Source organism: Columba livia, chromosome Z (genome assembly GCF_036013475.1).
Source record: "Columba livia isolate bColLiv1 breed racing homer chromosome Z, bColLiv1.pat.W.v2, whole genome shotgun sequence".
NCBI lineage: Eukaryota > Metazoa > Chordata > Aves > Columbiformes > Columbidae > Columba > Columba livia.
In genome coordinates this window covers 19584008-19610625 of record NC_088642.1, presented here as the reverse complement: position 1 = coordinate 19610625, position 26618 = coordinate 19584008, and the positions used below count along the sequence as shown (strand labels likewise).

The 26618-nt window shown below is 37.4% G+C and overlaps 1 protein-coding gene across 4 annotated transcripts in view; it reads left to right on the top strand.

Moving 5' to 3' along the window:
• ZFR (zinc finger RNA binding protein) overlaps positions 1–22838 on the top strand; it is a 47392-nt gene extending 24554 nt beyond the window's left edge. The window contains exons 8-20 of one of the 4 annotated variants that reach the window (XM_065047510.1): positions 633–921; positions 1843–2036; positions 4673–4792; positions 5752–5897; positions 6275–6437; positions 8081–8286; positions 8517–8667; positions 10099–10240; positions 15071–15168; positions 15990–16085; positions 19710–19821; positions 19931–20028; positions 20442–22838. In XM_065047510.1, coding sequence (XP_064903582.1) covers positions 633–921; positions 1843–2036; positions 4673–4792; positions 5752–5897; positions 6275–6437; positions 8081–8286; positions 8517–8667; positions 10099–10240; positions 15071–15168; positions 15990–16085; positions 19710–19821; positions 19931–20028; positions 20442–20621 — 1995 coding nt within the window. In that variant the 3' untranslated portion in view covers positions 20622–22838. Of the gene's footprint in view, positions 1–632; positions 934–1842; positions 2037–4672; positions 4793–5751; positions 5898–6274; positions 6438–8080; positions 8287–8516; positions 8668–10098; positions 10241–15070; positions 15169–15989; positions 16086–19709; positions 19822–19930; positions 20029–20441 lie in introns of all 4 variants that reach the window. The other 3 variants (XM_065047509.1, XR_010469259.1, XR_010469258.1) reach the window with 3 other exon arrangements.
• The last annotated feature ends 3780 nt before the right edge of the window (positions 22839–26618 follow it).

The following is a 26618-nucleotide window of genomic DNA, read 5'->3' as shown; positions in this document are numbered from 1 at the left end:
AAATTGTCATATGGGAACAGGGAACAATGTCCTGTAGTAAACTTTGCAACTAGTATGTTTAGAAGACTTGCTGAGCTTGTTTTCCCTACTGTTTGGGTGCAGTTAGGTGGGCATTCTGGAATAAAGACTGTGGGCCTGTATTTTAAATTTGGCTATACAATAGCTAATGCAATGACAATGTAGAATGTTTGTTTAGATATTACAGATTTTCCTCATAACTCTGGAAAGATTTATGTCAGTAAGAGATACAGTATTAATAATCAGTTTTTATAGCTCTTTGCATCTCAGAATGCAAAGTGGCATCAATAACGTCATTCCTATTAAAGTAAACAAATCTCATAGGAGCTTTAAAACAATTTTCCCTATATAATTTTTTGTTAGTACAAGAGCAGAAATTACAATTTAGATAGACTTGCCTAGTGTTCTTTCTTTCATTAATAAGCCAACCTATTTAATTTTTGGGTGGTGCCCAGTGGCTCTGTAGGTTTATGGAATATATTATCATTATATATTATATTTAGCCAACTTTTTAGTTATGTGGAATTTTTTTTGTTATAACGACGTTTGTGTTACATAGTTTTCCACAGTTATCACAGAGAGATCATATTATGAATTTCTCTTTATTCTTATAGGTAGTAAAGTTGCACACAAAACTTGGCAAACCCATTCCTTCAACTGAACCAAATGTGGTTACCCAAGCTACTTCCTCAACATCCACATCTGCTTCCAAACCAACTGCCTCTGCTTCAAATATAGCAACTAGCAACAGTACCGTGAACTCCTCTGTTGCATCCTCTGCAGTGAAAATTCTTACTCCCACGGCAAACACACCACTTAACACTGCGTCCAACAACAAAACATCTTCAACTGCTGCTAATATAGCTGTAAAGAAAATATCTACACCGAAAATAAACTTTGTTGGCAAGTACAGAAGTCAGTCTTTATTTTGAAACCTAACCTATTCTATTTTTTTTTAAGACTTAGTGCAGCAAATATGAATGTATTCAGTTAACTTTATGCATGAGTAGATATGTGTTTAAAGAATTACTGATAGGTGAAAATAGAGCATAAATAAAAGTTTTGCTTCAAAATTTATGGTGTTTTCTGCCCAGTTGTCTCCACATGACCTCTCTTGGACGCTTCTAACTTCATACAAAGTGTCCCACATTTGGTTTCTTATGTAGTAGCTGCTGGAATATTGCAGTTTACAGTCCAGTTGATCCTAACTTCAGTTTACAGCCTGGGCAGTAGATCCAACCTGCAGTAGGTTTGCAGTTGATAACTGGGCAACTGAGACATCCTTCTAAGAGTGGAAATCTAACGGTGGAAACTTTTGAACTGAGCATGACAGATGGAAAGCAGCTGTTCAACAATAAGGTATCCAGCTCTTGAAGGAAAAACCTATGCAGTTTCAACAGTGAGAGTATGCTACCAGCTTTGTTAATAGAAACATTACAGGGTTTTGAAGTACTTTTTTAGATCCATTTACAAAAGGAAAAATTATCCGATGACAAAAAAGAGATTATTAAATTACGTTTGCTGTGTTGTTCCCATTCAGTCATATCTATTTTAGAAAGGCATGAAAATTGCAATTATATGAAGCAAAAGTTTTTCTTGCTAAAATAAAAAACTAAGTATTTAAGTAACTTGAATGTTGTTAAACTTACTTTAGAAAAACTTAAATTGTATTATAAATATGTTTATGTTTAAAATAATTTTAAAATATTGAGAATACTTTGGCCAGAACATCAATATTTGCAAATAAAGTCTTCGGTTTGCACATCCAGTGTAATCCCATTCTCATTTTATTAAAGTTAACAATTTAACTTTTTTGACTTCTAGGTGGCAATAAGCTGCAGACAACAGGAAGTAAACTGGAAGAAATGAAATCCGCTGAAAGTGTTAAAACACCTCCTGCTGCTACAGTACAAACACAGGAAGTAAAAGCAGACACAGCAGCTGAACCAGTGACTCCCACAACTCTTGCTGCCTTGCAAAGTGATGTCCAGCCAGTGGGCCATGACTATGTGGAGGAGGTATAGATATGAAAATGTGTACTATTTTTTAACTAGTGAAAGCTTGTTCAACGTGAAACAGAATCACAGAATGGCTGAGGTTGAAAGGGACCTCTGGAGGTCATCTGGGGTCCAGTCTCACTCAGGCAGGGCCACCTCAAGCCGTTGTCCAGGACCATGTCCAGATGGCTTCTGAATATCTCTCAGGATGGAGAGTCCACCACTTCCCTGGGCAACCTGTGCCAGTGCTCAGTCACTCTCAGTCTAAAAGTGTTTACTTATGTTCAGAAGGCACCTCCTGTGTTTCGGCTTGTGCCCATTGCCTCAGTTCCTGTCTCTAGGGGCCACTGGAAAAAGTCTGGCTCTGTCCTCTTTGCACCCTTCCGTCAGGTATTTATATACATTAAGCAGATGCCCCACTCAGCTTTCTCCTCTCGTGGCCAGACAGTCCCAGCTCTCCAGCCCTTCCTCAAAGGAAAGATGCTCCAGTGCCTTCATCATCTTTGTGGCCCTTTGCTGGACTCTCTCCACTGTGGCCATGTCTCTCTTGTACTTGGGAGCCCAGCACTGGACACAGGACTCCGGGTGTGGCCTCACCAGGGCTGAGTTTGAGGGGCAGGATCACCTCCCTCGACACACTGGCCGCACTTTGTGTAATGCACCCAGGACACCGTTTGCCTTCCCTGCTGCCAGGGCCCGTTGCTGGCTCGTGTTCAACTTGGATTTCCACTGGCACCCCCCAGGTCCCTTTCTGCCAAGCTGCTTTCCAGCTGCGTGGCACCCAGCACATACTGGTGCAAGGGATTGTTCTTCCCTGGCTACAGAGCTTTGCACTTTTTCTTGTTGAATGTCACGAGATTCCTGTCAGATCACTGCTCCAGCCTGTTGATATCCCTCTAAGTGGCTCTGTATCCCTCTGGGACATCACCCACTCCTCCCTGTTTTGTGTCATGAGCAAACTTGCTGAGGGTACACTCTGCTCCATCATCCATATAATTAATGAAGGTGTTTAACTGGGCTCAGTTACTAGCCTCCAACTAGGCTTCATTCTGTTGATCACCACTCTCTGGGCCTGGCCATCCAGCCAGTTTTCAATCCACCTCACTGTATACTTATCCAGTCCATACATCAATAGGTTGTGTATGATGATATTATGGTGAGACTGTGTCAGAGGTCTTACTAAAGTAGACAATATCAGCTACTTTCCCCTCAACTACCAGGCTGGTCATTTCACCACAGAAGTTTATCAAGTTGGTCAAGGTTGACGTGCCCTTGGAGAAGCCATGTTGACTATGTCTGATAGTTTTCCTGCCCTTAGTGTGCCTGGAAATGGTTTCCAGGATTAACTGCTCCATTACCTTCCCAGGGACTGAGGTGAGGCTGACTGACCTGTAATTCACAGGATCCTCGTTGGAGATAAGAATTACAAGGCATTGAACCTGCAAAGGATTGTGCATATGTTTACAATTTTGTATTATACATGTTTCTTTTTTGTTTAGTGGGGCATTCTTCATATGGGTGGCATGAGATATGTGGATGAAGTCTGATGTAAATTTTTCATGGTTTGCTGTTTTGTAATTATTCAATTTAGTATGTTCAGGCTCCAGTTTAAAGCTGTGTACTCTTTGGAGTGGAAGAACTTTGTTCTTTACCAAGCACAATGGTGTGTCTGTCAGAATTGAAAATTCTAATCTGACTTCCTTCAGTTACTGCATGAACTTTTTGGCACGTTTTGAGACAGGCTAACATTATCCAGGATCACTGAATTGGATTACTTTTTGAATCAGTGTGCTGATTTGACTGAAATGGAGTTAATTTTCATCATGCAGTTAGAAAGCCGCCTTTTTCATAGCTGGCACGGTCATTGTGTAGATTTGGTTTGAGAACATTAAGCTAACACCCCAGGGCAGAATTAATGTTTTTCTTCAGGTATCTTTCCAGTGGTTTTGAGTTGGAATTAAGATAATATAAGAACTTACTACTATTTTAGTTGTTGTCTGGGAGCAAGGTCTTTCTGGGCTCTCTATGTGCTGGTGGGAAGCAGTGAGGAAAGAGGGCACGGATGGGGCAGACCCTGACTGACAGCCAGGCTGATCAATAACAGTATTCCATGCTATTAGCATCATGCTTCATATTTAATGAGCGTCAGGTTTTCTGGCTCAGGGGACCCATTCTGGTTCTGCTCCATTTTGGTTGAGTTCCATTAGGGAGTTCCTTTAGTTAGGCCTTTTGCTGTCCTGCCATTTTGCAGTTGTCCTCTGGGCCTTTCTACCTTTTTGGCCTCTTCACTTTCTTCCCAGGATTGGCTGTTCAGGACCAGGGTACTCTCTTCCAGGGACTGGCTGCTTGGCCCAGACAGAGTTAGTGCAGAATTGCTTTGAGTGTCTCTTATTTTATATTTTATTCTTACTTTCATGTATTTAATTAGTATTATTATATTAATATTATTTTGTTATTTTATGAAACAGTTTTTATCTCAATTCATAAGCTTCTTCCTTCCCTTTTGATTCTGTCCTCTATTTGGGGCAGGTGGGGGTGGGGAACGAGCGAGTGGCTATCTTGGCTTTGTTTGCTGGCTGGGCTTAAGCCACAACGATCAGCTTTGTTTAAAGCAAAACAAAACACCAAAAGAGATGTGTTACAACTTTATTTTACAGGTAAGAAATGATGAAGGAAAGGTGATCCGCTTTCACTGTAAACTTTGTGAATGCAGCTTTAATGATCCTAATGCCAAGGAGATGCACTTAAAAGGAAGGAGGCACAGACTTCAGTACAAGGTTAGTAGGAATGCTAATGCTTCTATCAAAAAAAACACTTGATGTCAGCCACCTGATTACACATTCTTCCATTTAAAGACTAGACAAAAGTAGGTACTCTGAGTAAACAGCATATTAAAAAAAGGTAGAGAAGTGTATTTCTTAGGGAGTATAGTTTTAAAGAAGTAATGCAGACTGTGAAAGTGTATTTTGTTTTGTTTTGGTTTTTTTTAAACATTTTGAACATTTCTTTTAGGCAACTTTTGCACCATTAAAATATGCTACAACATATGCAAGCAACAGTAGGTTTTTATGTTGTCTACCATTAATTTCAAAAAGTGTAAAATAGTAGTGCTCAATGTTTTGGGCAGATTAAACCATATAAACCCTTTATGGAGATGTTTGAGAAAGAAGTGTTGCAAATTTTTTCAGTCATGAATGAGATACAACCCTATTGACATATGCTGTGCTTTTTGATTGGAATAATCTGGTGTCATCCCAGGAGATAAAATGGACCTGCATAATTGTGAAAGGGATGAGAGAAGAGAAAAAATTGCTAGAAGATTTTATTCAGTAAATCATTAGTATGGCCCTATATGAGGGACCCTTCAAGGAACAGCATCAGGAAGCACACTGTAATTAAGATGGAATGTTTTTTCAGGCTATAGTGTACTCCTCCTGCTACACAATGAACAGCAAATTACTTAGTAATTCATGTAACATTTTAATGTTAAATTCCTTTGTTCTCATATAAGAGGGAATTCATACTCTTTGTAATATATTGGTATTTCTTTCCTTTAGAATACTGAACACGGATTTTTCTATTTCAGCTACTCATTCAATGCAGTTCTAAAACTATATTTTACTCCCCTTGATTTTATCATAGACAGGTAGTGTTTGTTAAACATGTCAGAAGAACCCTGTAACCTTGAGATGGCAAGAGGAAAAATAGCATTTTATTCATTATTTTTCTCAACTAGAAAAAAGTAAACCCAGACTTACAAGTAGAAGTAAAGCCCAGTATTCGAGCAAGGAAAATTCAAGAAGAGAAGATGAGGAAACAGATGCAGAAAGAAGAATACTGGAGAAGGCGAGAAGAGGAAGAACGCTGGAGGATGGAAATGAGGTAATGTACTCTGTTTTATTTGTGAATGAAGCAAAGGTGCAGTCAGGTTATCTAAAAGTAACCATACTTCTGTAGCTAATTATTCTGAATGCTTGTTTTGGCAGCTCTGCACTATGTTGTTTTAAATTAATTTGTCGTTATCCTTCTGGTATTTTTGTGTTCAGTCCCTGTGAGGAATGCAGACCTATTAGAATTATTTTGCTATAAATTCAGATTCGCTTTTAAACTAACCACTCATTTTAGTTACTCTCTGGAGTTCACTGGTATTTGCTTATGACTACTAGAAATGAGTTAATGAGAACATACAATAATTTATTTAGAATGGTTGCGAGTATTAACTGCTATATAAAGAGAACACTTTGATTGATGCACTTCAGGCGATATGAAGAGGACATGTACTGGAGGAGAATGGAGGAAGAGCAGCATCACTGGGATGACCGTCGCAGAATACCAGATGGAGGATATCCTCATGGTCCTCCAGGACCACTAGGCCTGCTGGGAGTTAGACCAGGAATGCCTCCTCAGCCCCAAGGGCCAGCTGTGAGTTTCTTAACTTGAGAAGAAAAATCAAATCATACGTAGCAGGCAGCACAGCTAATAATTACAAATTATTCAGTGCTACTTTAGTTGTTTCCAGTGTTTCTTAATAAAGGATTTGGAAAAATGGAGAAGAAATTATATACTAGTGAAACTGTGGAGGCGGACCTGTCTTCCAAAATAAGTCCACTGAAATGACAAAATGATGCCTTAAAGACAAATATTGTTTCTTCTGAAACATAAATCACTCTGTATTTGTGTACTTCTTTTTATTTTATCTAGTTGCTTTATACAATATTATTTATCTAATTGTGGACAAATGTGTAGATAAAAAGTGGTTAGATCCTCAGTCACAGAGGATAATGGTTAGTGGTGGGTTGTACTCTGTCTGGAGGTCAGTAATACATGCAGTATTAACGTGGATTTATCCTGGGATTTGGCTTATTAGCACCTTATCAGTGACCTGAAAGGTGGAGTGAGTGCACGCTCATAAGGTTTGTAGCTGGCGTGAAACTGAATCAGTTTGGGGTGGGGAGAAGAGCTGATACCATTGATGGCAAGGGTGCCATCCAGAGGGACCAAGGTGAACTGGAGGAATAGACTAACAGGAGCTTCATGAAATTCTACAAGGACAAATGCCTGTTGCTGCACTTGGGAAAGAATAACCCCTTGCACAGATACAGGCTGGGGAATGACAGGCTGGGTAACAGCACTGCTGAAAGGGACCTGAGGATCTTGGCAGATAGGAAGCTGAACGCAAGTCAATATGTGCCCTGGCAGCAGTGAAGGCAAACAATGTCTAGGCTTATATTAACAGCAGTGTAATCAGCAGGTAAAGGGAAATTATCAGCTTTTATTAGACCCACACTGCAATACTACATTCAGTTTTGGGCTTTCCAGTACAAGAAAGATGCTATAAACTGTAGCAGGTTCAGTGGGAGGCTACCAGGATGGTCAGGGGTCTGAAATGCATGCCATGTGAGTGGAAATTGAGGGATCTGGGCCTATTCAGCCTGGAGGAGAGGTTTAGTGCAATGGAATAGCTTTAAAATAACTGTATGTTATAAAGGCAATGGAGCTGGACTATTCACAGTCATGAGAGGGTGAGATACAACCAGCTTAAACTGAGAAAAAAAGAGGTTCAGATTGAATACAGAAAATATTTTCTTTTCACACAGATGTTGTGCAGCCTCCATCTTTGGTTTTCAAGAATCAACTGGATAAAATCCTGAGCAACATTACGTGGTCTTAAAGCTGACCATGGCTTGCACAGGAGGTTGGACTAGAGGACCTCCTGAGGTCCCTTCCTATTTGAATTCTGTGATTCTACAAAAGCAATCCTAATACTTTCTTTCGCAGCAATATGCAAGTATTTCCCAGATGATAGACAATACGTATTTATGTTGGGGAGATACTTTTGATCCTCGGATTTCATAATTTGTTGAATTTTGATCTATTTTATGTTTTTTCAGATGTGATTGATTGTAACCAGTTTCAGTTGTTAAGGACACTTCATGTTTTGTTACATTTCAGGGGTTTGAGATTTGAATATTCTGTTGTGTAGCGTGTTTGGTTTTTTGTCCCTTATGATTTGTGAACTTGGGAGCCTACCCAAATTTCAGAAATACTCTTTTTCATCTCTTTAGCCTCTACGCCGACCTGACTCTTCTGATGACCGCTATGTGATGACCAAACATGCAGCTATATATCCAACAGAAGAGGAGCTGCAAGCAGTCCAGAAAATTGTTTCTATTACTGAGCGTGCTTTGAAACTTGTTTCTGACAGTATGACTGATCTTGAAAAAAGCAAGAACAAAGAGGGAGATGACAAAAAAGATGGCAGTAAAGACAGGTAATTTTTAATTACTTTTGGAGTATTTCATAATTTGTTTCTGAATTTTTTCCTTCCGCTATTATCAGTGCTTGCAGGGATTCTCTTCTCTTAGGGTTTTGATATGGCATATGTCACTATGGCCTCAAAAATATGCAGAATACTCTTATTTTATTTCACTTTTCTGTCTTTAGAATTAGTTTTAAGATTTTTGTATCATTTTAAATGCAATTTTTAACTATAATTCACAGAGCTTTGAAAGGAGTTTTGCGAGTAGGCGTTTTGGCTAAAGGTTTGCTACTCCGTGGAGACCGAAATGTTAATCTTGTTTTGTTATGTGCTGAGAAGCCTTCTAAGACGTTACTCAGTCGTATTGCTGAAAGTCTTCCCAAACAACTTGCAGTAAGTAGAAGTTAAATTTTTGGATTTTAATTTTTGTAAGGATACTGTAAAAATCCATCCTCAAGTCAAATGCCCACAGGGCTGACTGTGCCACGTTTCATAGCTCAGGTTCAGTTTCTTTCAATTTTCTGAGTGTTTGCATCTGAATTTGGGGACTATGCTGCATGTTTTGCTTTCTGTATGTTGTGTCCATACAAGTGTCTATGTGTAGTGTCACTCATCATATAACAGATTTCATTTAACTGGGAAATAGAAATGAACAGAAGAAAAACTATTATCCAGTTACCAGCAGTGATAGAGGTAATTCGTGCAGTGCTAGAGGCAGCTTTCTGCCTGAAGATCAGGGTTTTCCATGTCAGTCTGTTTGTACTTATATCTTGTTTCCAATTTATATGTGTCAATGCTTTGTACTTCCATAATGACTTAACCAAGTTTTTTGTGTTTGGTTGGCAGTTTTATTTTAATTTGGCCCTTAAAAAAAAAGTACATGCAGTCCTAGACCATTCAGCAGAATTCATATAAAGCATTTTCTATATTTCCACAAGAAATAAAGTTTCTGCTGAATAAAGCCTGTCCACCATAATTACAGAATCCTTGTCGCAGCGTAAGTATTTCAGTACTTTCTGGTAAAATGTTTGGCAGAATCAGTAACATGATACAAGCTTTAGCAAGATAAAATTGATTAGAAAATCATCTTGAATATGCTTTTGTTGAAGAAACAGAACAGAAGAAAAATCTAAAACTGCACATCTTGGGTCTTGCTTTTGTGGAAGTCGTCCTCCCTCTAGTTTGTGGAAGAATGTGACAGACGTGCCTACAGCTTCCTTTTGGGGATATTTAGAATTATTAAACCTAGTTGCAAGAAGCAATTCAAAGTAACTACCTCATTAGTTACTCTTACATTTTTTTCCCTGGTGTTTATCTTGCCCTTTCATCGTATAATGTTGTGACAGCCAAGTATAGAATGTACCCAGCAGTAGCCATTGTGTAACTGCTGGCTTGAAGAACAACTCGTACATCTTTGTGCTTTTTAAAGGCTCCCGTGTTCAAATGAGAAACATGTGCAGCTGACATTGAAGTGGCACTGAGGTTTTCTTTGTCTCAAACACTGTCAGGATTCTTGTTATGTAACTTATTTGTATGTGAATTTCCTTTCTGGGTAGGTTGTTTTTTTTTTCTTTTGCATGCTTGGTGACTGCTGTGTATTTTCACTAATGGACACCATGCAAGTCCATATATATATATATATCTGTATATATATATATATATATATCTTAATTGTGTATGCTGTGCTTTTTTTGAATATAGAGGTATCTCCTTCATATAATTATATTGTGTTTCTGTCTTTCTGTGAAAAACACTATGTTGAAATTCTTCCCGATGCTTTTATTTGACATGTGATAATGGAAATTTCTGTTTCTCGATATTTAGGTAATAAGTCCTGAGAAATACGATATCAAGTGTGCAGTGTCAGAAGCAGCAATAATTTTAAATTCATGTGTGGAACCCAAAATGCAAGTTACTATCACACTGACATCTCCAGTCATTCGGGAGGAGAACATGAGGGACGGAGGTTGGGAAGTTGTTAAAGATGTTACTTCTTTCTCACCTGTTTATGTTTATCTATTCTGCTTAAGATGGCATTAAGGTCCTGGAAGGCAACATGCTGGCACATGTATTTGATCGAAACCTTGTTTTTCAACAACCAGTCTTGGTAGAGAACAGTTGGTTAAAATAAATGCGTATATGATGTGTTTATTTAATTTGTAAAATTTCTAACTTAACGTCCAACCTCAGCTTTCTGGAAAAGGTACAAACATGGCTATTTTTTTCCTCTCTTTTAAAATTACATGGAAAACTAAGTATTTTAGAACAAGTGGCTATAAAGTGGCTTTCTAGAGCAGCCTTGCCCTAAGAGATTGTGTGGTTTTAGGAAATCGAATAATAGGGTTTGGGGTTTAAACTGGGTCAGTATTACTATCGCTTGCACATTCCAAATAGCAGCGCCACTTAAAATGCACTTTTATACTTTGGTGGTAACAGTGCTTCTAACTTTAAAAGACAATGTGATTTTTTCCAGCTTTCTGAGGTTGCTTTTTGGTCTGGAGTGCTTTTTGAGTGTATTTAGGCTCCTGGTATTACAATCAGTCTTCTATCCAACTGGCAAACCCAGACTAGTACAGTAAGAAATGGCTTTGTCGTTGAACTGAAGCAGAAGGTGAAGCTTGTAAATCAATTCACATTTCTGAAGTCCATAGTTTCTCTGGTGCCAGCAGTGTTGCTTTAGGGTCTGTTCTGTAACACTTTCAAAGCTCCAAAAGCTTTTAAGCCAACAAGCATGATTAAATGTCTGCAGTACATTGGTTCTTTTTGTTTACGGGTCAGATAAAATTAACTTTTGTTTCCTTTTAATCCTGTATTTTCATAGTTGAAAGAGATCATGGCAAACAGGGTTCTGGTGTTTGACAGTGAACCTACAAATGGGAAATCTGAGGTTACTTTAACACTTACATGCAGGTTGAAAAAAATGTATGTGTGTATGTATACGTGTGCTTGTGTATATACGTACTTATAGAAGCCACGCAGGTTTGTTTTATTTCATCTCATCATTACATGTCTTCTGAAATACTTGAGACTTCTATATTGCATCAGTAAGCGTCCTGTAGCTGTGCAAGCAAGCTGTGTTAACCAAGTTGTCCTCCATAATCAGAAAAATATTTCAAGATGCATTCTTGGTTTGGATGACTTCTGAAGCATCTTCAAGAGTGCTTTGTACATGATTTGTAAGATGTGCATAGTATTCCTAGCTATAAAGGCTTTCTAAATGTACTGGCACACCCAACAAATTTAGTTGTTTTTTGACCATCTAACTGTATCATGACCCTTCGTTTGTCTGTGCTGAATCAGACTTCACAAATTATTTAAGTTTAATAAAGAATACTTTAATGTAAAATATTTGATTATCGAATTAGATTAACCACTAAATGAAATGTTTATTTCTTAATATACTGTGCAAAAGTGCAATATCAATTCCTGCCGCAATACTTAATTTCAATTAAGTGGTTTATGGCATAAAATTCTATTATGTAGACTAAAAATAAATTTCAAATTACTGCCATCAATCCCTTAATTTATGCCACCTAAAGGAAACAAATCTGTATTTTGTCTGACCCACACTTGAGTTAAAATGATCATTGTGAGTTTATTCACTGCTGGATGCAGTACTGCCTCTAGGCAAGCAAAATCAAGTTAGATTTCTCTTCAAGACACTGAGCAGTATCAAATGGATGTGCAGAAAAGAAAAGTTCACTTTTGAAACTAGAGCAAATAGAAGATGGAATTGCAAATTATTGCAGCAAAGAAGGCCTTACTACGAAGACTACTGCTTATTTGCTGCAGAGTAACAGTATGTGTTTGTGTTTTTTCTTGCTGCAGCTTGTTATGCTCTGTGTCTTACAATGGTTTAAAGTTTTCATTTTTTTTTAGCCCGCTTGGGGAGCTAGTTCAGGTGATAAGGAAGGCTTTACCGGAAGAACCAGTTTGAGTAAAGATGAGACTGAGACTTGCACGTGGAGTAGGATCATGTTTGATGTGTAATAACCCCATTACATGATAAAAGGCTAAAAAAAAATACAGTGAAATAAAATTGTTAACCGCATAGCTACTGTTTCTTACAGTATTGTGCGTTTGACAGTTTACTGAATCAGATGCATTGAAAGTGCTCTAACCCCTGCTGTGGAATCTTTCCTTCAGCAAACAAAATGTACATACCTATAAACGCATATATGTGTGCGCGTGTGTCTTTTTTATCCTTAGCTAACAGCCCCGGTCCAAAGCCTTCTAGCAGAGGGACTTGATTCCTGTCAGGGGTTGCTGCCAAGACATCGGAAGGATTTTTGACCAAGGTTTTCTAAAGCTCAGTGTCACACCTGCCATGTTTTACAAAGGGAGGGGGTTTGGATGCATAGTCCTAGCATCTGCTGTTACTTTGTGTGTCGTTTTCTTTTTTTCCTTTTTTTTTTCTTTTTTTTTTTTTTTTTCTTTTCATCTTTGTCTCTCTCCTAGAATTAAGCAGTGTTCACACTAGTCTTGAAATAGTTGACTGGGTAAAATGTGTTTCCCATAATAAAACTTACTGAAATTGATATACCTGTTAACTTTTAACAAAGAGGTAGTGTGGACACAGCATGTCTAACTGAAGATTAACCCCTTATATTTAGGCCAGTAATAAATTAAGTTACATAGGTTAAGAATTTGTGCTTGTGTTTTGTAAATTAATTCAGTTTTTGTCTTAGCTTAACAGGGTGGTATGTTAGGCATCTGAATTTAGTCAAATAGTCTTTAAGGGGTTAATCCTGAAATACGAAACAGATACAAAAATCCACAGATTAAATATTACAAGGGTTTCCTTGAAACATTTTTTCGGTCAATGTATTCTCAGTGCAATAGGTGCCTTGGCAACTTATGGCTTTCAGAGTCTTTCTAAGTTTCAAGGATATTGATGTGATATCTGCTAGTAGCACATTTTAAATTGATATTTCCAGCACGAAGATTCTCTTCTGTGCATTTAAACTGTAATTCTTTGTAGTAAAATTGTTTTCCAAATTGAAGTTTGAAGTCACCTATTTGCATATTAGTTTCAGAAGAATGTAAATAATTAACTGATGAGGCTGCTAGGCCCAGCAACCCCTATTTTTATTTTTAATTTCTCAACCTTACTTTGCCACTTTTTTCCTGCTGTGGGTTTTTTCTGGATGTTCTCCTTGTCTCTAATATCCAGATTGTACTTGTTTCATCAGTTATCTTACCTGGCACGTCTCTTGTATAGGCTTGGGTTTGGTTTGTTTTTTTTAAAAAGAAAATACTGTTCTAAATGTCTTCATTTGCTCTGTAAATGCCTCGTTAGTGCAGTTTTTAATCTTTCCACTTTAACATATAATCCGTAAGTTGTGTGAGAAGATAGCTGTGTTCTTCTCAGCTTCCTTCTTATCTTGAAGTCTTCCCACTTTCAGCCCTGTGCAGAGCAATGGGACTATCCTATAAAAATGCTCAAATATGAATGTAGTACTTCAGATATTGTGGAATTGTACCACCATGTTCATGCATGGCTTTTTAGCTCTTTGTATAATAAAGTATCCTACTATTTATTTTACATTTGTGTGAAATAGATGGTTTCAGAGCTGTCTTTCTGCAACATCCCTGACAGCTTGTCCTTGCAAGCATGTTTCATGAGTCTCAATATTTTTTTTTTAATTCTCTGATTTACATAGATTTATATCTTGCTGGAGTAAATTGTGTTGTTCCCTAAAGCCACCTCCTGTGAAATGAGTACCATTGAGTGAGGGCTTTTTGTTTCATCTTATCTCTTCTGCTTACCATCAGTTATGCTACCAATATACTTTGTTACTACCCACAACAGCCGTTTTCATAATTAGTGAAACAACTTTTAAAGTTGATCACTGCATTATATCAGTACAGTTTTTAAGTAACCCAAGGATACCATTTAACATTGTTCAGTGGTTCCAGTTCCATTTGGAAAACCACTTCCAAAAGGGCCTGTTGATCTCTTTGCTAACAAAGCAATTGGCTTGGTAATTAAGTCTTCTTCTGAACATTTAAATATGCAAGCTCTACTATATTTTCTTTGTCTTTCACATGTTCTGCTTTGTCTTTTATACTATTCCTTGCTTTTCTTTTTCCTGCTGAATCTTAAGTAAAACAGTCCCTTTTCAGATGCTTCTTTGCATCCTAAATTATATTGAAGCACATATATTATGGGTTGAGGAATTTTATTTATATGAGTAAGAGAGAGGGTACTAGAAAGTAATAGAACTCTCTAATATTGAAGAACACTTCATGTTTCTTTATTCAGGTTTTTCAAGCAAAATAATCTCAAGTTTAAGGTATGATAAAAATAACATCACTAAACATCCAGTGCTTTTAAGATTTGTTATACTTAGTTTTCAGAATAGGTCCCAAATAACACGTGACCATTAAAATTGACAAGAAACTAAGTTTGAATGTTTCTACTTGGTTAAAGTGGATTTTTGTGTTACTTCTGTCTTGTGTTCTCTGTGCTGGTGCACTGTGTCCAACCATCCTTCCTTCAGTATTTAATTTTAGGTGATACATGTTTTTCCAGTGTTAGCTTAAATAAAGAAGTACCACGCATTGCATAATCTGCAGTGCATTTGAAAATAAAAGTGTTATACACTGTTGATCTTCACACGGGGTTGATGCCCTAATCCTAATTGAATGGCTTTTTTTGAACATTTACATTTGTTGTTCAAGGGTTTAAACTTTAAATGGCATGTGTGACATTGAAGCTACTTTAAGGAAGTGTCTTGCTCACCTGGTCAAACACCCATTCCTCACTGCATTTTGCCAATTCAATCCATTTTAGATGTAACCTCGGGTATGGTGAAAGACCCACCGGACGTCTTGGACAGGCAAAAATGCCTTGACGCTCTGGCTGCTCTACGCCACGCTAAGTGGTTCCAGGTTCGGAACATCATTTTACTTTCTTCTTGTAGCCTTATGAGAGATTAGTTCAGTTGCAATATAAATGTTTAATTATGTGAAAACACTCAGTGTTGTTCATGCTAATAATACTTAATATTTTTCTGGTCCCTAAATTTAAATGTAGAAGGTTGAGTATGGAGGAACTGCTTTATGCAGTTATTGCTCATTTGACGTGATTTTTTTTTCCTGGTCATTGAGAAGGCGATGCTGAAAGCTTGACTCGCTTGGGGTGATCATGTGTTGTATATTTGTTATATATTCCATAAGGCTGCAGAGTAACTTCGCTTTAAATAATGGAATATGTGTTTAAAGCTTTGTGTTTAGATTTAAGACTTCGTTTCCTATTTCTTTAAGTGCGTTAAGTGTAGGGAATGAAAGGTGAGAAGCAACTGTTTGGTTTAGTGACTTTGCGTTCTGGCAAAGGCACAATAAAGAAACCAAACAGATTCCCTTGACCTTTCAGTCTCTATACCTATTTCTTAGATCTTTACTTTATCCTTTTCATTTCTAATATAGAAAGATACTGTATTTATTGTTACAAGTGAACATAGGTCAAAGTGTACAGGGGATCAAGAAACGTTATTCTTGTATAACCTGTGCACTTTGACTTCTACCACCTTAAATTACTAACCCTGTATAAAATACTGCTGTAAATGGCGGCTCATGGAATAAAGTTGTAGAATTATTTGTTTCAGTCTTGCATCTGAGCTTCCATTGAACAGTGGTGTTTTAGTCTTTCAACAAGCCCTATTTGCTAAAGGGGCTGGGATTAATTAACTTGATTTTGTATTGCTCTCAAGGCTAGAGCTAATGGTCTGCAGTCCTGTGTGATTATCATACGTATTCTTCGTGACCTCTGTCAGCGAGTTCCAACTTGGTCTGATTTTCCGAGCTGGGTGAGTAATATTCTGTTGAATGAGTCTTTTTAATACACGTGGTGCTGCAAGTAAAACATAGGGAAGTGTTAGTACAGTTTTTAGATGTCAACTTTTTCAAAAAGTAATTTAGGGTTTGGTTTATGTTTTTTCGTTCTTTCTTTTTTTCCCAACATATAATCCAGAGTGCCTCTAAAAATTTAATTTTCTGAGGTTGTGTCATTTGGAACTGGAATTATTTTTTTTCCCAAAAGGAATTTTCTTGTTCTTTCATTTTCTCTGTGGGTATCATTCATATTCTAGATTTAATCTTTTGTATTTTCCATTATTTTGTATAAAATAATTAATTTTTTTCTAACCACCTACTCTAAATTGCTTGGGGTTTCCCAAAAATTATTTAAAATAATGTCAACCGTGCCCAGATAGTTCTATGATAACAGAAAGGCTACTTGAAAGAACAAATCACAGTAATAGTAATTCCTGTGTTCATTCATGTGTCCCTTCCACAAGGTGAAATACTACAGTACTTCAGTGCTGTCCATGGATGTGTCACCACTAGCATTTGAGTCAGTGTCACTTAAATCACTGGATTGTACTGGGTTATCTCTCTTACAGACAAATATTCTTGGAGCATTCCTTTTGCATTGACTGTCTGTCGAGGGTTAAGATTGCGGGGTGACAATAAAACCCTGGCAGATGTATTGTTAACCCCCTCTCCCCCCCCCGCCACTTTCCCCTCCCTCTTCCCCCTTTTCCACTCAGGACAGGCGATTGGGAGGAAAAGAAGGACAGAGTGAAGAGAGTTGGAAAAAATTAAAGATGTTTTACTAATGCTACTAATAAGAATAGAGAAAATAATACAAAATATACAAAACCAATCTTGAAAGTCTCAGCAACTGCAGAGCCGGCACCCGAAGTCCTGGATTGGACTCTGCAGCCAGCCGGAGCTGGATTCAGTCTCTCACTAGGCCTCAGTTTGCAGGGATGACTAGCAAGGTCCTCTCCTAATGTCGGCCTTAAGGAAAAAGGGACGAGATCCTCGTGATCTCCCACTTTTATATGAAGTATTCACGTGAATGGGATGTTATACACAGTTGGTCAGTTTCTTGCTCACTTGTTTCTCGTTGCCCCTCTCGCGAGATGTCCATCTGTGCTTATCAATAAGTTTGCATTCCATTGCTAGGTTTACCAAAACATGTGTCTGGTGCTCCAGGAAAATGCAGTTAATATGAAGGCTTTAGCTGACAGGCAAAATTCACTGAAAGAGAAACTTGTTTTTAACAAAACCAGGACACTATCTTAAACGATGCTCTCCAGAAGTGCAACACATGCTCCAAACATCAACAGAAGTTCAATCTGTGGACTAGACAAAGTCAGTCTGAAACAAAATCTCTGAAACATGGATCGTGTGGAAGTAAACTTAGCTCTGACTGTTTTGTTTCATAGTCCAGGTCCAGTTGCACTGTGTTGCTTCCTTTTCAGTTTTGGCAAGAAGAGTGTTAACATTGTCAAGACAGTGTGACCCATTAGCATTATTTCAGTGAGAAATGCTTTACAATTGTGCTAAGCTTGCAGACAATTTTATTAAATTACTTCTGATAATATTTATGGCTTCTAGAAAAAACTGTGGAGCAGTTATTTCTGGGTTTTAAATATTTAAAGTAAAAAAGAAAAAAGACAGTTTCTGTGCTGCATTTCATGAAAGATACACTGTACAGATATAGCTTAAGAGAAGGTACGTAAATGCCCTCTCAACATCATTTTGATACTGAGTTGCCAAGGAATAAACCCTGGTATACTTTCAGAAAAGCATCCTTAGAACTATTGCAACACACAGCAGGTACCTGGGTGAAGGACAAGGAATGCTGTTTCTTGTTTCTTACATTATCTAAGGCACATCCAAAAGGGAAGGGAGGTAATGAAGCAGAGTGCCAGGCCGAGCTGTGTCTCAGTTCTCTGCAGAAGTGATTTCCTGATTTGTTCCTCATACCTGGTGCATTGTCAGTGACATAGATCAACATTGAAGTCTATGTAGTCAGCTGTTCTTCTGGCCCGCTGGCAAAGTCTTACTGATAAAAACAATGACAGAATGAAAATGGTGATTCCACGTATATGTAATTTCTGCCAGTCACAGATGGAATTTCATAGATTAAAAAAAATGTATTTTTCTTGATACATAACTTCTCCTAACCTGCGGGCTGGAAGCATGTTACAAACCAAAGAGATGCCAGAGCTTTTCAAAAAGATCCTAAGTAGCTGTAAAAATAGATGATAATAGGACCCTAGTAGCACCCTCTTTACATACCTAAAAATAAAAATTAAATTAGAATAATTTTGACAAGTTCCTACAAGTTAGAATGAACTATTATTCAAGTTTGATTTTTCAAACTTGAAATCCATCCTTTGTACACATAAACACGAGGGCATCATAATTCACATTTTCGTAGGATTAAGTTGTAGACTTTAGTGTATTGTATGAGGATCCAAAAGAGCTAGACTTCAAGAAATGCAAAAAACATTATCTACTTTTTTTTTCCTTTTCTGCTGTATTTTGCTTCATACTTGAAAATAACTAAATTACTGTTACTAAATCCTGAGTGATACAATGGGAGTATGGAAATACCATGCTCAAGAACTGACATTTATCAGTTAAATGGAGCTAAAATAAGGAAGAATGGCTCCCTTAGTGTAGGATTGTAATCAACACTGCCTGTAGTTATTTGCATGCATCAGAATAGGCCTTTACGCCGGGAAAGTAAAAATAAAAGGCAACAGCTGAACAACTGTAAACTGGATGGGGAGGATGAAAAAACAAGCTCCTCAAAAAAAAAACACCAAAAGCCAAAAGAGACTTGCTGGAGGATTAAACTTGCCAAAGGGGTAGTACTGAAACATCCATTTGAAGCTGGGGTAGGAGAAAACACTATTCTTTACTTTTGCAAATATCTTCTGTAGGTTTTTCTGGAAAAAATAGTGTCTAATAAAAGTAAACAATGGAAATATTCACAGAAAGTAATCCCAATATTTGTAATATAGTTAATTGTTTAAGCTATTTTAACTAATATCAAACAATGTATCAATTTTAGAAACTTGTTTATCATACAGGTTTCTTTGCACTTGTTTAACATCTGAGTTAGTGTTAGCCTATATCCATGAGAGAACGTGCTGCTGAACTAGTAACCACTTAAACGTTAAAAGTTAAATTTTTGATGCTCTAAGTTTCTTGTAGAAAAAAGATTACTTTCTGTAGCATTGTGTTAATTTCATTTTATACACTGTGTGTTGCTTATTCATGTTGCTGACAGATTAAGGTGACCTACGGTGTTTCATACTCTCTTTAAAAAATGGCTGTACAACTTGTCTACCTGCATATGTAGGCTACTACTGTACACATTTCTCCAAAACTTTTGAACATCTTGTGATGAGAAGGAGCGCATCAGTACTCAATGTTAATCTTGCACCAGGTTTCTTTTTATTCATCTTTATAAAATATCTGATTTTCTTCCATTTTAACTGAAAGTGTTCTAGAATGTATAATATTCTCCAAAACTCCAAATTCAAAAGTTCTGTGTTGAACAACAGCAGCAGTATTTTCTGTTTTAATCCGTCTTCTAAAGTGGCTGAATTTTCTTATTGTTGCTCTAGGCTATGGAGTTGCTTGTGGAAAAAGCGATTAGCAGCGCTACTGGACCTCAGAGTCCTGGGGATGCACTGAGAAGAGTTTTTGAGTGTATATCTTCAGGAATCATCCTTAAAGGCAAGTTGCATTTGACCAGTGTCTGTATATTTATTTTAACTAATTAAAAATCTCTAATCTTGTTTGAAATAAGGTGGAGATGTGCTGCTAATTAGTATAACCATTGTAGGTGGTCCTGGCCTTTTGGACCCTTGTGAAAAAGATCCTTTTGATACACTTGCTGTAATGACAGATCAGCAACGAGAGGATATTACTTCGAGTGCACAGGTAAGGAAATATATATGTGAAGTAACTAAATTTGATGGCTGTTTTTTGAGGTGGTTTTTGTTTAGTGATTCATTTTTCATTATTGTTGTTAGTTGGTTGGTTGTTTTGTTTTGTTTAATGGAGCTAGATGGTGGACACAACTTTCCCTGGCAAGCTTTGGCTACTTCAGTGCAAGTCCAGCAGCTAAAACACATGTATGTTATTTTAAAGCTAAGTTCATGGACTTTGTACCGAAGCAGCAAATGTGACATACGCATTTTATTGTGTTTACTTCATTGGGGGATGGAAGAGGGGATAACAAGAGCTAAGGATAATATCATACAGCGCTAATGTTCTTCATTAATTGTTCGACAAAGTACTCAAAATTTACATTTGTTTCTAACAGAAGTTCCTTCTTTCTACCCTTTTTCTAGTTTGCACTGAGACTCCTTGCATTCCGTCAAATACACAAAGTTTTAGGAATGGATCCTTTACCACAGATGAATCAACGCTTCAACATCCATAATAATCGTAAAAGAAGAAGGGACAGTGATGGGGTTGATGGATTTGAAGCAGAAGGAAAAAAAGACAAAAAAGATTATGATAACTTTTAAAAATGCTTGTCATCAGTGCTAATGTCAAAGGTGATAAAAAGTCCATTTGTTGCCTTGCTTTTACTTCATTCATAATAGTGTCTGTTTAAAACATCCAAAACCAACTTGGGAATTACATTTGGAAGAGAACAACCTAGCTCTTCTGTGTGATTCTGAATATTTTAATGGATGTACTATACCAGACAAATTATGGATGGAGAGACTGCAAATGGAAACTCTCTCACAGGAAAAAATAGTTTTCCCTCATTGCATTTCTTTCAATGTGTTGCTAACTTCAGTAACTTTTCTTCTTTGATTTTGATCTTTTTTTGTTAACAAGTGCGTTGTCTTCTTATCTTTACTGTATTTAATGCAGCATTTGTGCTTTTGTTGCTATGTGTATTTTGCCTTTTTATTTAGAAGTTTTTTGTTTGCCCTTGACACTAGCTTTATAAGTTACTTTGGTTTAGATAGTATAAACTGTTTCCCTTCCAATTAATATCTTACAGAAGTTTTGGTTTGTTTTTTTTTGTAAAGTGAGACTGCAGGATTATATTTTATTTCTAAATGTGAAGGGGTTACAACACATAATTATCCTGCCATTTGAGTGCTCAGAATTAAATGTTTTTGCCAATCTTGTGGCACTTGTCTCCTTAGTGTGATATAACGGTGTAATTAAGACAAATTTGTGTTAATCTAATCAAGTTTGCTGTTAGTTGTGCATTAGCAGTATAAAAGCTAATATATACAGTATGGTCTTGCAACAGTTTTACAGCAGCTGTATAATTGATCAAAGTTTTGCATGATGTTTTTTTGTTTTTCATAGAAGAGCTTTTAAAACTATAATTTAGGTAAAATGCGTAGATCTTTGTATGATTGACTTTGTGACATAGGAAGGCCAAAAAATAACTTTCTGAATTTCTTTTCTCAACATACAAGCAAAAGCGGGCATTTCCCATTTAGACAAAGTTAGTTATTCTTTTCAGTCAACTTTGTCAGTAAGATATTAATGCCTCTCAGCCCTTAAAATAAATGTTCGTCATATCAGTGCCTGTGAGGTTATTCCTGATAGCTATTCCTTTATAAACTTTCCGTGATATTTTTCAATGATTCAAATTTAAAAAGTGAAGTATTACTGAAAAAGTGAAGGTTATAAAAAAAAAAAATCCCAGAAAATTATTTGATGTGGCCATAGTGTATGCTTATGTCTCTTTCAAAAAGCTAAATATAGCAGTGGTGTAAGTAAAAGTTACATCATACTGTTGATGTATGCTCTGGTACACAGGTGTGATTTGTTGTCACAGCACTACAGTGGAATACACAGATAAAAGCTAAAATTTATTAAATGACTAAAATTCATTATACACTGGAAACGGAAGTTTCACTCATTCCGATCAGTGTGTATTGTGCTTTGTTGCAAACCCATAAACCACAGATTAACATAGACTAACATTCTGGTAATTACTTTATCAATGGCTGTAGGAGACTATCACACATTACAAAGATCATTTGTTATTTCTGGTACTGTTTATTAAAAAATGTTTTTGTTCCATTTTGAGGTCAAATTTATCTTTGACCTTCTTAATATGTAACTCTTGGAGTAAGGGGATATTTCTGTTTGCAACTTGTACTGCTAACAGCATGGGCCTATAGAATAAAAATACAATATTTTAGAAAAATAGAGGGTGTCTGAAGACTTGAAGAAAAAAATTAATACAATGTTCTTCATGCATCAAGAGTGCAATTTTTAAGAGAGTGGTTATTAGTGGTTACCAAATAAAAGGAGAGCTTTCTCATTGTAAGAGTGGTTTCTTACTAATTTCAGCATCAGAAACATAGAAAGCAGAAACGCTTTAAAGTTATTTTAAAAAAAAATACACTTGTTTCTGTTGTCCAGTCTTGATTCATAGCTCCAAGCATATGCTTGCTCTTAGTCTTTCTTTAAGAGGATATTTTGCTGCCATGATGTCTAGTTAGCCATTACTATTTATTTTGAAAGCTACAGGTGCTATTCATGTGGCTTGTTCAACTCCATACCAAAGTTTCTTTCCTCATAAAACAAACTTGTCTGTTCAGGCATGTGACCCTAAAATTTAGGATTCAAAAAAGTCAAAGATGTGTTTTGGATTTCCTGTATTTTTGTTCTACTGGCCTTTAACTCTTAACCAGTTTCTGGATCTTTTGAAATATTGTATACGTAACGTGATTCCACATTAAACATGAAGCTGTGACCATGAATTTTGTGCTGCGTGGTGAAGAGTGAATTTGCAGTTTGTTTCCAGTTTTCCTGCCCATTTTAATGAGCAGTTTTAGGTGACTTCTGATTCTTGTTAATCTAAGAAGAATGGAAAAACAGGTTGTAAAAAGTGCAGAGCTATCTTTGATTCTAAAGATTACATTGTTCACTTAAGAAGACAAAACCAAGACAAAGTAATCAATTTATGAACAAGTAATAATTTTCTTGTCTTGTGTTCTGGTAATGCTAGTGGTTTACTAATCAGCAGTGTTTGGCTCTTTTATCCAGCAAAGTGTGTACTAAATCTCAAAATCCCAGACACCATGGTCATCATACACAAAAGAGAAATGTACACAGCAATAGTTTTCCCCTCAGTGCTCACCTTAGCAGAACGGTTTGTGAAAGTGTGAGCTGTGCTGTTTTGAAGCTTTTTTCAAACTTTCACTTGTCTTCCTAGTTTATGAGTGTGTCCTGTCTCTGAGCGCTGTGGTTTCGCATGGACTCCAGTACAGAGGTATTGCTGGAAATTAAAGTCTGTTGGACATAGTCCATCAACTTCTTGCCCTATTACAAAATTCTAGGCGAGCTGTTAAACTTACAGAGCTATTGAATGTGATGGGTTTATTTGCTGCTTCTGTCTCTAGGCTTATTTCACTACTTAGAAGTGATTTAATAGTACTTAAAGCAGCTGTACCTAGCAACTTTCTGAGAGTTGGAATCAACTTTAAATAGTTCTACAACAGTTTGTGTGCATATTTAACATTCTTTTTGCTGGTTGAATATCTGCTGGTCATTAGTCTGTTAAGAATTCACGCAATGCTGAATTTATTTATTTATTAAACAATTAAGACTTGTTTGAACTACCCAAGTGGATTTTAATAGTATAGCATTAATAAGGTGGGGGGGGAAGAAGTAGTAGGCACAATCTGCGATCTGTTTTTTTCCATTTCCATAGTAGGTTTACAAAGAACAGTGACAGATTGAACAAAAACACCTCTTTTCCTTCTGTTTGTTGGTTTGTTTTTTTTTTTTCCTCTGACAGCTGTAAGCTGAAGCCCTCTCTAGCCAAAAAGGCTAGCAAATTAAATTTCTCCTGAGACATCAGGTGTAAGCTGAAGCCCTTTCTAGCCAAGAAGGCTAGCAAATTAAATTTCTCCTGAGACATTCTTTTATGAATCTTCTCAACAGTCCTTTTTTCCTTCAATGTGGTGTTTCTCAGCCTCTTTAAAATTAAAGAGATATCTAGTCTTGGGGAGGAAAAAAATCCAAGGAGTGTCATCTACAGAGTTATCCCAATGGTTTTGATTTACATCCAAATAAAAATCAGGTTTCATTCTGTAAATATCTGTTAATTTGTATTCTCACATTTTGTTCTGCTTTCTAACTTGGATTATGAAAATGTGTATCTAGATTCTGAGTACTAAGATAATTTTGCTGTTGTTTATTGAACTGCATTCTGATGTTTTACAGTTTGCATTTTAAGAAACACTGCCCTAATAATTATTGACAAGTGTAAAGTTCCTCACAGGGTAGAGGCTGTTGTTTTTCACTGGTACATGACTGGCAGCTGTTGCTGGGATTTTATCCCTTACAGTGCACACTTCCCCATTTATCATAGCCTTAACGTATCTGCCTTAGCAAGGGTCATCATTAAGGCTTGTCATCTTTAATACGTGTGCTTTCTTAAGCTATTTTGCAAAGCCATGGCCATGAATATTTATTCTGAAGCCAGTGATTCATTTATCACAGGGTAGTTTAAAGCCTATCAGCTTTTCAAGGCTCAGCCTAGCTTCAATTCTTTCACATGTTGTCTATATCAATCCTAGTTCAGGCTGACATCCTAAATCCAGAGAAACATAAAATGACATCAAGAAACCTCTGTGGATTTTTGAAGTCTCTCTGTATTTAAAAATCTGAGATTACAGAATGGAATAACTGACCAAGAGAAAACAAAACACTTTTTCTACAGCAAAAGGTTACTTTAGCTTTAAAAGGGAGACAAAAAGCCTCTTATTTCTACATGAGAATCACAGACCTTGCTCTTTATGTAAGCTTTTTCTTTCATTTTCGGCATGCTGCATCATGTTTGTGTTAATTGTATGCATATATAATTAGGAAGTTCTGCCGAAAATATATAAGACAACATTATCACAGGCTTCAGTGCTGGCATAACTCTAAATTTGCCATAGTCTGCTGGTTACACAAGTTAATGTTTTCTTACCAACACAGTGAGCTGAGCTGCACTGCTAATAATGCACGTGAGAACAATATGAGTGAGATGAAGGTGCCTGTATACTTGGGTTTACTGTCATTTTACCTGTTTCTGGGGTGCATGCTGCCCCAAAAGGGGACGGGTTTCTCAGAGGCCCAGGCCCATGGCTGCCAGTGCCGTGTCGATAGCTCAGTATGACTTGGGACATCTAGCGTGGCACTGTTTAGGTAACTATGATGTACTTAACACATGAGAGGAAAGTGCAGGTGCTTTTACAAATTTGAGCCAGTGTGATCCAGAGTGTTTCTAGTATAGCGAAACTTAACGAAGGTGGGATAATCATGAAGAAAGCGTTGTGGTATCAGCAATGGAGTGTGCATGACACATTTAAGAGCATATGATAATTAAATGCCATCTCAATTTCTCCCAGTAACTTCAGTAATTTTTTAAAGTGTGTTTTGTAAGTGGAGAGGGAATAGAATAGCAATAGAATATTTCAGTTGGAAGAACCTAGAATGATCATCTACTCCAATTGCCTGATCGTTTCAGGACTGACAGAGAAGTTACAGCAGGTTTTTAAGGGCCTTGTCCAAATGCCCCTTAAGCACTGACAGGCTCGGGGCATCGACCACCAGGAAGCCTGTTCTAGTGCATGACCACCTTCTTGGTAAAGAAATGCTGTCTCATGTCCAGTCTGAACCTCCCTGATGTAGCTTTGAACGTTTCCCATGTGTCCTGTCACTGGATCCCAGGGAGAAGAGCTCAGCACCTCCCTCTCCACATCCCCTCCTCAGGAAGCTGTAAAGAGCAATGAGGTCCCCCCTCAGCCTCCTTTTCTCCAAACTAAACAAGTTCAAAGTCCTCAGCCATTCCTCACAGGACATCCCTTCATGCTTTCCACCAGCTTTCTTGCCCTCATCTGGACACATTCAAGGACCTTCACCTGCTCATTAAGTGATGGTCCCAGAGCTGCACACAGTGCTCAAGGTGAGGCTGCACCAACGCTGAATCCAGCAGGATTCTCTGATCCTCTTCTGACCACTGGTTATCCCATGTTTGGTGCTCCCCAGGATGGGGTTTCCCTCTTGGCTGCTCATCATGTTGAGCTGCTGTCAGCCAGCACCCCCAGGTCTCTTTCTGCAGGGCTGCTCTCCAGCCACTCCTCTCCCAGTCTGTACTGGTGTCCAGCATTGCGCTGTGCTGGGTGCAGAATCCAGCATTTGGAGTTGTTAAATTTCATCCCATTAATCATTGTCCAGTGCTCCAGTCTATCCAGATCTCTCTTCAAGGCAACATGTCCCTCAAGAGAGTCAACAGCACCTCACAGACTGGATCATCAGCAAACTTGCCACTGGTGCATTCAATTCCTGCATCCAGATCATGGATAAATACATTAAACAGAACTTGTACATGACTTTCCCTTTATTTATCATATGGAGCAAACAGCTTGTTGCTGGTTGTCACTCCACAAATTTTCATTCCCAAATATATTGTTTCTGACAATGTGTCCTGTTTTAAGTTCATTGTCATTTTGTGGTCTTTCATGGAACCAGGGGCCCACACATTTTAG